The 15392-nt window shown below is 57.8% G+C and overlaps 3 protein-coding genes across 3 annotated transcripts; all 3 read right to left on the reverse strand.

The window, feature by feature from the left end:
* Nucleotides 1-27: 27 nt before the first annotated feature.
* Nucleotides 28-2935, reverse strand: CTI6 (Histone deacetylase complex subunit; the record flags this gene model as incomplete). Its single annotated transcript, XM_066778837.1, has 5 exons — nucleotides 28-716; nucleotides 775-1025; nucleotides 1132-1428; nucleotides 1634-2077; nucleotides 2931-2935. 5 exons carry the CDS (start codon nucleotides 2933-2935, stop codon nucleotides 28-30), a joined length of 1686 nt encoding a protein of 561 aa, XP_066631274.1.
* A 780-nt stretch (nucleotides 2936-3715) lies between these two features.
* Nucleotides 3716-5785, reverse strand: SLS55_007419 (uncharacterized protein; the record flags this gene model as incomplete). Its single annotated transcript, XM_066778838.1, has 2 exons — nucleotides 3716-4650; nucleotides 4717-5785. The coding sequence occupies 2 exons, from the start codon at nucleotides 5783-5785 to the stop codon at nucleotides 3716-3718; spliced, it is 2004 nt and encodes a 667-aa protein (XP_066631275.1).
* Nucleotides 5786-8569: 2784 nt separating this feature from the next.
* SLS55_007420 (uncharacterized protein) lies at nucleotides 8570-10076 on the reverse strand (the record flags this gene model as incomplete). The annotated part of the gene is made up of 3 exons (XM_066778839.1): nucleotides 8570-9026; nucleotides 9080-9955; nucleotides 10009-10076. 3 exons carry the CDS (start codon nucleotides 10074-10076, stop codon nucleotides 8570-8572), a joined length of 1401 nt encoding a protein of 466 aa, XP_066631276.1.
* Nucleotides 10077-15392: the final 5316 nt, after the last annotated feature.

A 15392-nucleotide genomic window follows, 5' to 3' on the forward strand; every position in this document is an offset into this window, starting at 1 on the left:
ATTCATCTTCGCACATTACCCCGGATATCATTTATCCCGATGTTCGCCAAACCTCTGCTGCCATAACACCAGGTTTCGTGTCAGCACGTCCATCATCTCAAGGCTGTTCAGTGTGCCGTAGTTTTCCTCTTTTCCGTCTGTTGTCTTGACGAGGGAATTGTTGCCGTCAGTGGGAGTCATCTTGTCCGGGGTGTCGCCATTGACCACATGGAGCGTCTTCACAACAGCCATAGCCGAAGTGGTCGTGGATGTCTTCTCGCTGGCCATCTCGACTTGGACACGCGAGATGTATTCTAGCATGTGTGAAGCCGTTCCGTTCATGTCTTTCCAGCTGATCTTATCGAGCTTCGACACGCCCATCTTCTTTCCACTCTTGGTGTTCCTTCCAGCTACAGGGACGTCGCTGCCGCTGCCATTTGCTGCTGTATCTGTCCCATTCACTGGCGACCCCTCTTCATCTTTGTCTTTGTGATTGCGCACGCCATTTCGACCTGGCGACCCCGGTGCCTTGTCGACCGAATTGACATCGCGATCGCGAGTGTATTGGTTTCGTCCTATGCGGTTACCGCCGCGCTTCTGGCCACCGGACTTGCCATTTCTTTTCGGGTTTGTTGCGGGCGCGGTAGGGGTATCGCGGGTCTGGTTTGCGGGCGTCTCGTTCTCTGGCTGCTCGGATTCCTGTGGCGTCTCGCGCGCGGGATGTTCTGTCTCCATGTCTACATGGAACTGGTCAGCAATCGCGCCACTACTGAAGCACTCCAATCGATCTCGTACCGTCACCACGCCTTCTATCAGCGCGTCCTTTCCGTTTACCAGCGGCTTCTGCTCGCTCCCGCTCCTTTTCTTTCTGCTCTCTCGCAATTCTCTCCTGCTGACTCCTTGCTGCCGCACCACGTGGTTTTTGTTTCTGGCTTGCCGAGTTGCTCTTCGAACGGCCATCCTCGTCCGAATCGAGACCCTCTGAAGGGGCGGGAGAGCTAGAGGAGCCTGATCCTGTTCGTTGTCGCTTGATGCCTTGTTTGACGCTGCACGCAGGAACCAGTCAGCAAAGCAACACGGCTCTTTCGACGCTGCATGCCGTGGCCGACAAAGCCACGTATTCGGCAGTCGGCAGCAATTGACTCCACTCACTCTTCGCTTTCGTCGCGGCCTCTTTTGCCTTTTCTGGTGCCGTTTTCTGATGCGGTTGCTCCGCCTTCGCCCTTGCTATCTTCTAGAACTTGACGGAGGACCTCGTCGTCGTCGTACGCCGCCCGACTGTTCATTGTAGAACGGCGCTTCGTAAAGGCTTCAACGCTCGCCCGTGACGCTTTGTCCTTATCTCTCGAATTTCTCGACTCGGACTCTTTGGAAACGGACGACTTCCTTGCGGTGTGTTTCGAGGGCACCTTGTTGCCAACAACTGGGATATAGTGGGAGTATTTCTGTCTGAATGCCGCTCCCGTTAGCAGATGTAGACGCATGCAAATGGCGATTGGTGGTCTTGAGGGTTGGAATTGGCGCCGGTGGCGTCAGCTGAAGGCGAGCAGGAGGCAGCGTCGCGACGCCTTCCTGGAAGCAGGAACCGTCGATCGACTGAACGACCTCCAAAGAAGGGGACAGATGCGCTGCCAGAGGCGGGCGCCCTACTCACCCTTTGGGACTGGACAAGAGGTTGTGCAAATCCTTGCGGCAATCCTCGCAGAAGTAGTTCTCTGGCACCGATTTTTCCTCCATGATGCCCACGCAGCCGCCGTGTTGCCATACTTTGCATTTATCGCACTGAATGAAGAGGCCGCCGACATCCTCGGCCTGGAGGTCCGAGCCGACCGCCAGATCCTCATCGTCTGACGGCGGGCCCGGGTACTCCTGGTAGCCGCAAATGCAGCGTGTTGTCTCCTCCTCATCGTCGCCGACCTCTTCGTCGAGCTCCTCGTCCATTTTGGCAGCCTCCTCCTCCTCGATGTCTTGGGCGCGTGTGCGGCGGCGAGTCTGAAGCTCCTCGCTATGACGGGTGCGACCGGTGTCGTCCCCGTCATCGGACGAGAGCGAGCCAGGCGAGTCGGATTTGCGCGGCGAGGATGCTTTGTTGTTGGATCTGGTTGTGCGGTCGCGGGAGGAGAGGGAGGACGAGGAGTTGCTGTGCGCTGGCGGTGGAGCGCGCGACGAGCGGCGTAGCGTCATGGTGCAATGCTGCGGGAGAAGGGCGGAAAGAGTGAGAGCGGTGGCTCAGAGCAGAGTCTGAGGTCTAGAGAGACTCGACGAGGCGGGTGCACGCGTAGGGGCGCCGAAAAGAGCGGCAGCCGGTGTGCGGAGTCGAGTGGAAGCTGCCGGCGTGGGAAGGGCGGAGCTTCAAAGCTGGGAGACGATTGCGGGGGCAGAGTGAAGCTGGAGAGCGGAAGTGGGCATTCTCTCAGCAGGCACGACGACGGCGAGCGTCTGGTGGGCTGTGCGAGGCGTAGAGGGCGAGATAGACGGGTCGAGTCTCCAGTGCGGGCAACTTCAGAGCACCGCGCGAGAAACGCATTCCAGGCCGAATGACGGCGCTAGCGTCCGGTTCGGCTTAGCGCTCGGCATAGGCCCCAGCGCACGTCAGGACCGTCGGCTGTGCGGGTCAGGCGCCGGGCAGCTGAGAGCTGCGAGGAAACGACTTTCTGAGAGTGCAAACATGGCGGCAGTGCGCAGCAGGGTCGGGCATGGCGGCGAGAGAGCTGCGGAGAGATTGCTGTGAGTTTCGGCGAGGCTCGCAGGTCGGGGCGGACGAGGGGTGAGGACGAGGGCGTGTTGGGGGCTCTCGGTCGGCAGCGCAGGGCGAGCGCGGACGCGCTGGTCGGCAGCAGGAAGCTGGCGGTTAAGCGAAGTCTTGGCCGTTTCCGGGGCGGCCTGCTGCGTCGCTGCGTCGCTGCCTCTCTGAGGTGATGGAGCTGTTTCCCCAACGCCCCCTCTGTGACGGCATCGCGCGGGGGTCGTGCACGTGGGCGCTGGCCTGCACGCGCCGGCCACTCAGCCCGCCTTGCATCCATCTGCTCGAGCTTCTCCCGCCGCACAATCTTCTGCACCTCCACCCGCTGAACTCTTCGGCTCGTCTCGTCATGCGCATTGCCTGTAGGATCCAAGCGGCCATCAACCCTTCCAGCATTGTGACGCCACCGGCGAAGATCGGCCATTACTACCAGCCTTCGTCGGCACTAGGCTCTGCCGTGCCTAGCTTCTGTCCCCTGTCTCTGATCATGATCTCCCCTCACCATCAGATCACGCGGCGATGTCGGTCCGCGGATTGCAGCAGTAGAGGCACTGGAATGGATGCAATTGAACGACTAAACTGCCAACAGAGGTGGCTGGGCAAGGCTCAACCTTCCCAACCACGTTGCAAAATCAAGCAACCCGACCTCACACTCTCAAACACCAATTCTCCGGGGTATCGTCCTTCCTCCTCTCTGATATCATGTTTTCTCTTGTCTTAACGGACTTTCCTCGTCCAGTCCATGTATTCTCTGGCGCTCGCCATATCTCCATTACTCGAAGCTGGTACACGCTTTCGCTGCGCTTGAAGTGTTGGCAAAAAATGACGCGGAAGAACTGACATAGCGAGAAAGAGTGTACGCATCGAGCATCGAACTTCGACTGATCCAATGGCGGGCAACGCCTCGCAACGCGACGGACGACGACCTGTCGGAACCGGCAGCCATCTGCGCAAGTACCTTGCAGGCGACTGCTGGCCGGACCGCTTCCAGGTTCAAGCGTAGTTCGCGTACCTACTGCGCGCGCGCACCTTTGCGCCATACTTGTAGAAGATCCAGGGAGCCGGGATCAGCACTGCCGCAATGCTGCCGATCATCGTCAGTGTCCACTGCACTCCCAGCGTCTCGAACATCGGCCTCGAGGCTACGTTCATCCCTGCAGCGAACCCGTATCTGGCCACGGTGATGCCCCCCAGCGCGCTTGCCGCATACGGACCGTAACTGTCGATGATATACTGGAAGCTCGAGATCTGGATCGAAATGAGGGCGTACCCGAAAACAAAGCACGCCCCTATGCCGGACCAGGGAGAGATGGACGGGTAATTTGTCCAGGCTAGCCAGAAGATGCAGATGGCGAAGAAGGGCGACGCCACCATGCAGGGCCAGAGCCGCGACTCGGGCGGGAACGTGGCTTCCGGTCCGTCGATGACTTGACGCTTGGCCAGAGCACGCATATCGAGCTTGTACCAGATGGGTGTCAGGGCCGTACTGAAAATGGTGCCGGCGCCGATAGAGAGGAAGACTAGGGTAGTCTCTCCGCTGGAGAAGCCGTACGTATCGGCGAAGATGAACTCAAAAGCAGACAGGAAGACAAAGAGCAGGACGTTCAACACGACGGTATAGATACCCAAGATGATGATGACGGGCTCACGACACCAGAAGATGACGGGCCGAGGCAGCGTCTCTTTGAGGCGAGACCACAGGCCGCCACCCGTCTCCAGTCCGCTCCTGTACCGGTGATCGCCAGTCACGCGCCGCAAGTGCTGGGCTTTCCAGGTTTGGAGAAGTGGAGAGTATGTTTCTGGCAGCCAAATCAGAGCAGCAATCCAAACTGGAACACTGATGAGAAAGGTGATCCAGTCAGCCCAGTAAAAGCTCACTTTTCCGTACTGGACGATCCAGCCGCCTGGGATCGGTGCGAGTGCGGTGGCTGTGAAGTATGTCAGAACAAGTATCTAATTCAATCCTCGCTGGCTTGGAGAGGTCGAGTACTTACGAAGTGTATTCATGAGTGCCAGTATAGGATACATGATACTTCTCTCCTTTGCGTCGAACACATCGTGCATAACGCTTCCACTCACCGCACCCGTCACACTCGAGAACAGCCCGACGACCAATCTCGAAATTACCTGCCCGGCCAGGTCTCTCGAGAGGGCGGTCCCCATGACGGCGAGGAGATACACAAACCCGGCGATGAAAAAACACCAGCCCCTGCCGAAGGTTTCGGACAGGGGGCCCACGAACAGCGATCCAACGGCGATACCGATCGAGAAAGCAGCCGTGTTGAGAGAGGCAGCAATGCGGCTAATGCCCAACGCCTCGGCCGCTGCGGCCGTGTACGACGAGTCGGCACTACCGGACCAGGTCTGCGTAAAGGAGAGCCACGTCACAATCCAGAAGGCGGCCATGCGGCTCTTGAGCGGCCAGTTGCGCGGGTTGGTGGGATCGTTCACCCCGTTGCTGTGGACGGGGATGATGCGTTCCGGCTCCTCAGGCGGTACAGGTGCTTCCCGAGGCGATTCAAAGAAGTGCGACGGATCAATCACTTCTCCAGGGTGGCGGGAGAAGTGGCTGATGATGGACTCGGTGGACTCCCTCCGCGGCGGGATCACGGAGAGACGTATGACGGCGGGCGCGAAGTCGTCGGAGTTCATGGAGCTCGTTGATTCGATGATCGGCAGCGACTTCTCGTTGGTGGAGGCGTACCCGCTGTCCTGCTGCGCCTTGACGGACTTGGACGAGGAGCGGATGCTGTCTCCATCACTTTTGGACTTCTCGCTGTTGACCGAATAGTAGCTGCTCGCGGAGTCCTTGTCGGAATGGATCGACCCGGCGCAGCTGCCCGCATTGGACTTCCAGACCTGCGAAGACGAGTAGCTCTGCAGCTGCCCCTCGACGTCGGACTGCCACTGCCGTTCGATGTTCGGACCAAGGTTGGGCAGGGGCAGGGTTGGCGTCATATGTTTCTTGACGACATCAGGCGCCTCCTTGGACCGGTTGTCCTCCTCGTGGTAGGTGTGCTCGACGTAGCGCCCTATCTCACGGTACTGGCGTATTGACTGCATGACGGAAGCTTTGCAAAGGGAGGTATGGGTAAGTACTCTCTTGTTCCATCAACAGGCTTCCCAAGAAGCACACTGTATGTTCGAGACAGGATATATTGCAGGCAGAGAAGGCAGCGAGGTGGTAAACAACAGGGGAGCAAGAAGAGGAACTTCTTAAGTACTTGGGAGCAAGCAAGCAAGAAAGAAAGAAGGCCTACTAGCCAGGCGTGTTTGAAGTTTTGGGGAGATTGAACCGAGGAGGGGCGACATCATACCAAAGTGTGGCGCTAACGGGCTATGTCACTCCGCCCAATGTCCACGATGCCACTCCCCGTGGCCGCGCATTTCGACCACCGCGTCTTGTGCCTGTTTTCCCGCTTAGTGTTCTCTCCAACCCCCCTACGCAGGACGGATATGGGTGTGCGATGGCACCTTGCTCCACCCGGCCTCTCCGCTTGTCGGCAATCTACCTGTATTCGCCTCATCCTCAGCTGGACCGTGTATGCGGTGGATGGGCGGCAGGAGCGGAGAGCGAGGCGAGAGATCGAGGGTAGCGAAAGAGAGCGCAGGGGGTCTTGTGGACGAGATGCCCTATGGCTATTGGTGCCCTGCATTTTCCGGAGGCATGCAACATGAAAATTTAAGCGATAAGGAAGCACCGCCTACATGCAGGTATCGGTATCAGATCGGCATCGATGGTGCGTGTAGAGGCGAGGGCCTAGAGCCTGGGTGCTGGGGAAGGGGGAGAAAAAGTGGAGTAATTCTCCGAGAATGGGAGGGAGGAGAGAGGGTAAGAGTGTATGGTAGCTTCTAATGGTTGTATCGAGAGGCGTCAGCGGACTTTACACGACATACGGTGCGGTGTTGAAAGGCCGTTCTTCCTTGATCGACACGCATCCCTGCTCAACGTCCCCAAGCCGAAAAGCACGAAATCCACCCACGTTTGGCAGCCCGGATCTGTCAATATCGGCAGTGCTTCCGATGCCGCCGTCTCAGACTGCAGGTGTGCCCCAGCCCGTGCATCTTGCCGTCTTCTCTGAAAGTTATACGCCTGGGTGTGACGATTGCGCGGCCGGCCCCTTACTTCCTGATGGAGCCACAGAAATTGAAGTGACTAACTACTGTCGCGGTGCGGCGGACCGAGGGCCGCGTTCTTGTGTTTCGGAACGTCGAAGAAACCGTGGGAGAGGTCTGGCAAGCCGAAGGGTCATCTGCATGGACCCGGGTTCCCGGTGCGGCATGCGCCAACGAAAGGAAAAAGGGAGGCAGAGACAGCGCGGCTGGTGATGTGACCGAGCAGTAGACGCCTCAGCCCTTTGGCATGTCTCCCTCTCGGATTGCTGCAGCCGCACACAAGCGCCGGACGAGTGAGGAGGGACTGGGCCCGTCCATGAAGCAAGATAAGCATTTCGGTTGGCAGATGCGGCGGATCTTGGGACGACACCAAATGACGGCATCCAATAATCACACGCATGCCATGCCGCCACTTGCCTCCGTCTGTTCCTATGTACACCTCCCAGACCCTCTCGCCTTTTCCCCTCCACTAACATGTGCCATGATTACGCCCGAATGTGAAAGCTCGCCGTTCCTACATACGTCCAGTGCCCGGTTGCTCCAGCGACCCATCTCCCCCAAATCATCCGTACTATTTTTTTTTTTAAACTTTCGACTATGACGTTCCACGTCCCCTCCCTCCCTCCGCACGACCGCAGCATCAATCAGCAGGAAGTGCGAAAGGCCAAAAAAATTCTTGCGCAACATGTGTCTTGGTGGTTAGCAGGTGCAACCGCCACGTGGGAAAGTGATCCGGCAATCGGCCAATACGCGTTGCGCAACGGCCGTTGACTGAAACCTCGTACATGTCAGGGGGGGATGAGGGACCTATCATTCAGCAAGGGTGTAAAAACCTTGATCGGCCCGCCGTCATGACCTGCGCGCCACTGACAAAGAAGACGCTTTTACTGAAAGACCGTCGGGGAGGGCAGGGAAACGCGGTCGTCGGCAGCTTAGGTCCGGCTAAGTTGCATGCTTGCTTTGCTAGGCGGAAATATTTCTCCCTCCAATTTTTTCTCCGGCGTGACCGCAAATCAAGGTAGAAGGGTGTGATGTGAGTGAGTGAGGGAGTGGTCCAGAGCGGACTCAATTGACTGGCTGCTCTCTGCCGTACGCCTGCAGCGCGTCCTCGGCCGCGGAAAAGACTGGGAAGAATGGCTTGCCAGCAGTTGTGCGAAGAAGGTGCCTGCCTGGCAGATCGGCGCTAACGATGGGAGGAGTCACTGTGCAGGGATGTTGGAGGTGGACGGACGTTTGCCTTCTTCACGGTATCAAGGTTCAACCTGGCTTGTCACGTACCATCTCCAACGGCCCTCGGCGCCTCACTGGACCGGCGAAGTCAGCATGAAAGAAGAAAAAAGTGTCTCATGCATAGAGGAATGCGATGGGCGCAGCGCAGGCTGGTAGCCACAGCTTGATGCACGGATGGGGTAGACTGATAAGCAACGTAGCACCACATCGACTATCCATGTCCAGCTGAAAGGTCTGGCGCAAGTACCGCCTCTGTGCAGCAGGAATGATTGTTGTCCGCTAAGTTAGCCTTGATCGCCTACGCTCGGTTGCAGTTGTGCTACCGGAAATCAATGGGTGCATCTCAAAGATCGTGAAGATCGAGGCAAGTAATGCGAGCAAAGAATTCTTCATTTTGTACAAAAAGTATCCACAGAGAAGGGTAAAGGGTCGGCCTAGGCGCTTGAAGGCATCTCTCCGCTCATCTCGTCCTCGAGGCGCGTAGACAAGGTCGTTGTGCGCTTAGATGCATTGAAAATAATAACGGTTCCACTCCTTGCAGGTCGCGCCACTCTCGCAGGTGGTGGAGCCGGAGTAGCTCGCACCGCCACACTGGCCGTACCTGGCAACAGTGCTGCCAGAAGCAGAGCCGGCGCTGCCAGTGGAGGCAGAGGGAGTGGCGCTAGGGGTCTCCGCGGCAGTCTCGGCGGGAGTCTCGACAGGAGTCTCGACAGGAGTCTCCGCAACCTCGACCGAGGTCGCAGACGTAGCGACTACTGCGCTGCTCGAAGTCTTAGTGGCAGTAGGGGTGGGGGTGGCGGCAGCCGGAGTGGTAGTCTCGACTGCGGGAGTGGACGTACTGCTGCTGTTGGTGCCAGCTGCCGCCTGGAGAGCGGACAGAATAGCATCGTAGGCAGGCTTCTTCTCCAAGTTGTCATCCCACGGAAGGGCAGCGCCGTAGCCGGAGAAAGTCGAAGGCCTGTCAAAAAATTGGTAAGCTCAGAACGTCGATCAAGGTTGTTTGGTACTTACACCCAAGAGTACTTGTCAGTGTAGTCCCAAATGGTGATGCCCTTGCAAGCATCCTTCTGGTTCAAGCAAGCATTGACGATGGACTTGTAGTCGGTAGCCTGCTGCTCGAGGTTGGCGTCGGTAGCCGGGGTCTCCATGCGAATGTCAAGCTCAGTGATGGCGACCTCGACGCCAAGCGACGCAAAGTCCTGGATGGTGGTCTCCAGAGCATCCTGGCCAACAGTGTTGCCAACAGTGAAATGGGCCTGAAGACCAACACCGTCGATCTTGACACCGTAAGACTGGATCAGCTCAACAATCTTCTTGGCAGCCTTCTGCTTGTTGCCGGACCACTCAATGCTGTAATCGTTGTAGTACAGCTTGGCGTCAGGGTCGGCGGCAGCAGCAGCGGCGAAGGCGATGGGAATGTAAGCCTCGCCAATGGTGTTGTAGAAGACGAAATCGCGGTGGTTTCCGTCGTCGTCAAGAGCCTCGTTCACAACGTCCCAGTGGTCGCAGCGACCCTTGTAGTGGGTGACCTCGTTGGTGATGTGGTTCTTCAGGATCTCGACCAGAGTAGCGTTGTCGAAGCCACCGGTCTTAACCCAGTTGGGCAACTGGTTGTACCACACAAGGTTGTGGCAGCGCAGCTTCTGGCCATTGGCCTCGGCGAGATCGGCGATGACATCTCCCTTGGTGTAGGAGAAGCTGTCCTGGGAGGGCTCGATGGTATCCCACTTCATGGAGTTACCAGGAGTAATCTGGCCGAAGTCGGCAGTGTTGTTCAAGCCGGCGACATAGTCGGTGTCGGTAAGCTCCGGATTGTCAGTAGCGGAGCCAAAGTACTCGAGACCGGCGGCTTGCGCAGCCGTGTTCAGACCAGCTGCAGCACGGCGCCTACGTAAGTTCAGTCAGCGTCGAGCAAAGTCGACGTAAATGGGGGGGCTCACGAGAAAGGGATGGCCTGAGCGGCCTGGACGGCAAGCAGAGAAGTGAAAGCGGTAGCAACGAATGACATTTTGGAATAGACTTCAAGCCTTTACAAAGTGAAGAGCAGTGTTTGAAACATGCGGAAACACAGGAGCCCATATATACTCCTGGCCACGGTAGGGAGAGAGTGCGACGCGCCGCAGTTCCGTGTTAAGAGGGTGATGGCGCCAACGAGCAAGCGAGGCCCGACGGCACTGCGGCGCTGGCGGAGAAACAGCATCAGAACAGCCAATGAGCTCTGGCGCCGTGTATATTGAAACGGCGTTAACTGGACAAAAGAGTAAAACGCACGGGAAGCAGGGGCGAACTTCCGCCAAGCGAGCGGTTCTACGAAGCGAAACGGCCAGAGTGACGTTTGATCGCCCGGAGGCGAGCCTTAGGCCGTTCCTTTCGCAAATGAAGGCGGAGAAGTCCAAAGTTCCTCCGCCCACGGCTCAGCCTCGAGAGAAGGGCGGAGCGGAGGGCTAGGCCCCCATCAGCCTCGTAGCTCCCGCCCGGCGTGCTCTGTACGAGGCGTGGCAAAGCGCAGCCCATCGAGTGGGGAGGGGAAATACGTGGCCGTCGGTTCTCCGGTGAGGATGTTGTGCTTCGCGTGACTACCGACTCCAGTAACCACAAACGAGCTTGCTCCGTACGATCAGGAGAGTTCTGGGATTAGATACTGAATGCCCAAGCAGCTGCACGTTCTGTGGGTTAAACATAGACGTCTACCTGATTCGAACGCTTGCTTCTATCTTTCAGGGCCATGCTTCTTACCTACCATGCGGGCGATGTCCTCTGTAGGACTGGGACGACATGCAGTGCAATGGCCGGGTGCGGAGGCCTTTCATACTCCGGAGGCCCTGGGCAGAGGCGCAAGGCCAAAACGTAGTCTCCAAGCCTGACACATGGGTCAATAGATCAAACGGACACGCAGGCCAGACACGGCCGACGATGTTTCACAAAGACAGCGAAACGGGCGGGCAGAGCTCGATTGTTCGCTTGGCTGAGGGCGAGGCCGCAACGGGGCGAGGAAAGCGAGCGTTTCAAACGCCAAGAGGGCGTTGCAAAGTGTGCAGGAGCACGGCATGGAAACAGTGCGGCGGGGAGCAGTGGGTTCGTGTCGCGTCAAGCCGGTGGTGGTGCGCTGTCGCAGGACGCTGGACGCTGGACGCTGTAAGCGGGAGCATGAGCTTGAGCCCCGCATTGCATGGTGGTGGAGCAGGTCTGGAACATGAGCTTGTCGGAGGTCTGGCCGCCGTGCAGGTCGCCGGTGAGCCATGGGACGATGCGCACGACGGTGACATCGGCCGCGGAGCAGCGGCGCCAGCTGACTTTTGACGGCCGAGGAGAAGCTGCGTCACCTCCGCTGCTCGCTGGCTCCGTGGCTCCCCATCATCCCGCACGGGCCGAGCGAGCCGAGATAGCTGCTGGTTTGGCGTTGATGACTGGCGGGCACGGCGGGCGCCCTAAGGCGGCGGCGCACGGGCCCCGGGCAGCTGCTATTCCGAGCACGGTGGTGGAATCACAGGACGCTCGCAATGCCGGCGACCCGTCTGAAGAGCCTGCAGCTGATCCGACCGCCCTCAAACCCTCGCGAGTTGACGTACCCGCGGCGAGGCCGGGCGGGCGACTGCTGCTGACCGGCAAAGCTGCAGGCTGGCGGTAGCGTGCAGGGCTGAACGACGCCAGGCAGCCGTCGATTGGCGCACCGTGTCGCATGCGCGGCGCGCTTCTTTTTTGCTCATGTGCGCTGGCGGGCCCGTTGCAGACAGCGCGCGGCCCGAGTGGTGCGCGACGGCGAGTCACCGCAGGGGCGTCGGTGAAGGTGGGCGGGCCCCCGTCAGAGTCAGCCCTAATCTAACAGAAGGCAGCAAGGCCAAGCGCGGGTTATTGGCCAACCGATTCCACTACTCCCCTAATCCCTGCAATCTTAACCCCAGACACCGTCCCCTCGGTGCCGTAGTCCGACTGCCCTGCAAGCCAAGCATTCCGCCCTCCCACCCAGGTACGCAATCAATGGTTATATAAACACGCCTGCCCGCTGCTCTTTGTCCGTCTTCTATCGACATCCTCAAACACCAGTGCGACCTGAGAAGCCAGACAAAACCAGCAAACAACTCTCGACTACGCCTCACCAACGCTCAATGCAAAACACTTCCACCTCCACCACCACCACCAACCCTCAGTCCGCCATGGCCCACCGCACATTCACCCAGTCCTCCGCCTCGACAAGAGCATCCGTCGAGGCCGGCTCCCCCAGCGCAGACTCGCAGACCTTCTGCTTCAACAACAACAAGCCCATCCCCCGCTCCGTGCCCTCGGCTGAGCAGAACTTCTTCGGCGCCATCAAGGAGAAGATCAGGGAGCGTTCTAGAAGCCGGTCGCGCGTCCCTCGCTCGCGCTCGCGCTCGCCTATGCCTCCCACCCGCCTCGACTCTTCCGGCTCGCCCTCGGCCTCGCCTGTGAGGAGCCACGGGGTGCGCCGTGTCGACTCGTCGTCGACCACCAGCTCCACCCTGTCGCCCGCGCCCTCAAAGCGCCAGAGCACCGACAGCAGCTACTCGTACTACTACGGCCGCCACACCAACCAATGGCTGTTTGGCGGCTTCAGCGTGCGGGAGACGGTCAAGGACGCGTATCACCACATCCGCGGTGAATCCCACTAAGCGCAGTGGCGACGATTAAACTTCTTCTGTTCAAACCAAAATTGCGGTGCCGGCATGCTGCTTCTTTCAGAGATTGACTCTCTGCCTCGTTCATTGCAAAACACCAACCAGCTTGGCTCTGGGAACGAGATCGACGACCCATGATCAACGAAGAACGAGAAGCAAGAGGGGGGACCATTTCGAGTTGCAGGGGATGAGCACGGATTGTATGGAATCTTAATGCGGAGAAGATATTTCTGGATTTGTACAGTTTGATTAGACACTCTTATACCCCTTGGAGAGATTCTTGTACCAATAGTTCTTCATCATCTTTGGCTCCATGTTCTGGAGCCCGAATATTCAACACTTGTTTGATTGAACCCCACTGCCCCCGCCAACACGTGAAGCCAAAATTGGAACCTTTGATTGCGTTCGATAAAGCTTGGATGTGTCTCTCTCGCTTCATTTGCCACGCGCATTACGATGCCCCGTTCCACTTTGGCGGCAGATAACAGGGCAGGCGCAATGGGCAGGGTCTCGGGTGATCTCATTGGCTTGGCGGCGACAAGGTTTAGCGCGCTTGGCAGCCCCTTCTCCCTGAATAACTGCGCCGTAGGGCTGAACATCACCGCCCATGCCACCAACCGGCCTCCCCGAGCTCTCGAGCGTTTCTGCTGGCTCCACCCGTCGCTCATCCAAACTCCTGATGTCCTCATTCTGCGCTCCACGCTGCGACGGCTCTTGTGTTCCGCTGGGCCGCCGCTAGCAACTGTGCCCCTGTCATCAGGGATCATCTGCATTCGGTGCGCCTTGCATGCCGCTGATTATGAGTCTAGCAGGGTTGAAGGGCTGAATGGCATTTGCCATGTTCAGGCAATGTGTGATGACACAACCGCGGCCACGTCAACCCCGTTTCACGGCTCTTCCGGTCCTGTTCAACCCGCATGTCGTTGCAATGCGCGTCTTCCGGCTGCCTCGACAGAACCGTTGGCATATCTGTCCTTTGCTCCGACTTCTACGGAAGCCGAGGACTATTCCGTCGGGTCACTCGGCGGCGAGAGATCATCACTCCCCCACCAAGCGCTACGATTGACTGCAAAGCTTGTCTTCCGAACCAAGAGCGAGAATCATTTTGATTGCGAAGGTACCTCCGTTCGCTCGTGACTACTAACTCAATCCAGCATGTGCTCTTAGCTTTCTTCTGAAGATCACACAGCTGTGGGGACGGTGTTGTCGATCGCTCCTACGTAATCCAGCTGAAAGCATGCAGGATCAGTTGGAAATTCCAAGGACGCGGTACCTCGATGATTCGTCCGGTGTCATCACACAAGACGGCTCTTTCCGTCTGGATCGACCCGCCTCTGCCGGTTAGCCTTCTCTACGCACATGGGTCCTCGTGGAACACTGTATCAATTGACCATTGTCCAGGCTCGGAATCTGTCTAGCGTCTTGGTGCAACCTTCGACAACCAGAATGTCGGTATCTAGCCTAGACGTTAGCTGAATGGAAGAGCGGCTGGTTAAGTGCCGTGTAAAGTCAAATATCCTCAACCAATCGCGGGAGAGAAGACTGCTTGACGGACAAGAGCGATCGACATGAAACATGCATCGAGAACACAAAGCAAGACTCGACATACGCCGCACCGTTTTGCAGCAGCTAGAAGACTCTGGGTCTACGTCATACAAACCTAACAATAACAACAACCTTTCTCGACTATTTTTAGACAAATGAACTGGGGTGTCAACTTTCAACCAACGTTTTCCCGAATATTTGCCCTCCCTTCTCCGTCCATCCTCGAAGCAGAGAGCTGAGACAAAACCTACGGGTGTGACGACCTGATGAAGAACCATTGGCCTCTCAGCGCCTCCGCACTTCGTGCCACAGGATTTTTTTTTAGGCCCAAATGTCGACTCTTCAGCAAGAGCCGGACAGTAACGAATGTAATGTTGGCAAGGAAGAGAAATAAACGATCTTCCATTCCAACCCCATCAGGAGGACCAGACTTTTTGGATCACTTCGGTTCGGGAGCTCAAGGTAGTAGTAGAAGTGCCAACGAAACAAGTGATACTACAATCACACTGGACGCAGAATTTGCGGGCAGTCAACATCGTTACATTTTCCAAGAAGAGCTAATCCGGGCACCGTACTTGAGTTGGCTACCTAAGATTCTTAGATGTTGCTGGGGAAACTCACTCTACGGTAAGGGTGTCTCATTCTGCATTTTATTTACCCGTTGTTTTAGCCCAGAAATGGCGCTCGGAAGGGGAAGCACACGCCGAAGGAATGACTGGCACTGACGTCAAAACAGTCCCGAATCGCGGCAGTCGGCCACCAACTCCGAAGGGTCAGCCTCTAGAGGGCCGGACCGCACCCTGCAACACCGAACACCGGGCGAGGCGGGCGCAGTCCTTATCGGAAAGTGGAAAGGCGCGCACGAAAGCGATGAACCCTGAGCCCCGCAGCGGAGTACTGCGAATCATGCAATCCCACCCACTCTTCCAGCCACGGCCCTCCTTCAAATGCTCCCCGCGAAACTACTCCGCACCCAATTCCGCATCGCGCAGACCTCAATCGTACTTAAGAGCTGCCGTGGAACGCGGGGAAAAACAAACCGACAACACCGACGACAGCTGCCATGACATCATCCGAGCACAAGCCCGCGGGGCTGCCTGTCCCCAACTCCACATCGTCCTTCTGGCACAGCGAACCCAACCAAT

Source organism: Diplodia seriata (genome assembly GCF_021436955.1).
Source record: "Diplodia seriata strain FDS-637 chromosome Unknown scaffold_7, whole genome shotgun sequence".
Taxonomy (NCBI): domain Eukaryota; kingdom Fungi; phylum Ascomycota; class Dothideomycetes; order Botryosphaeriales; family Botryosphaeriaceae; genus Diplodia; species Diplodia seriata.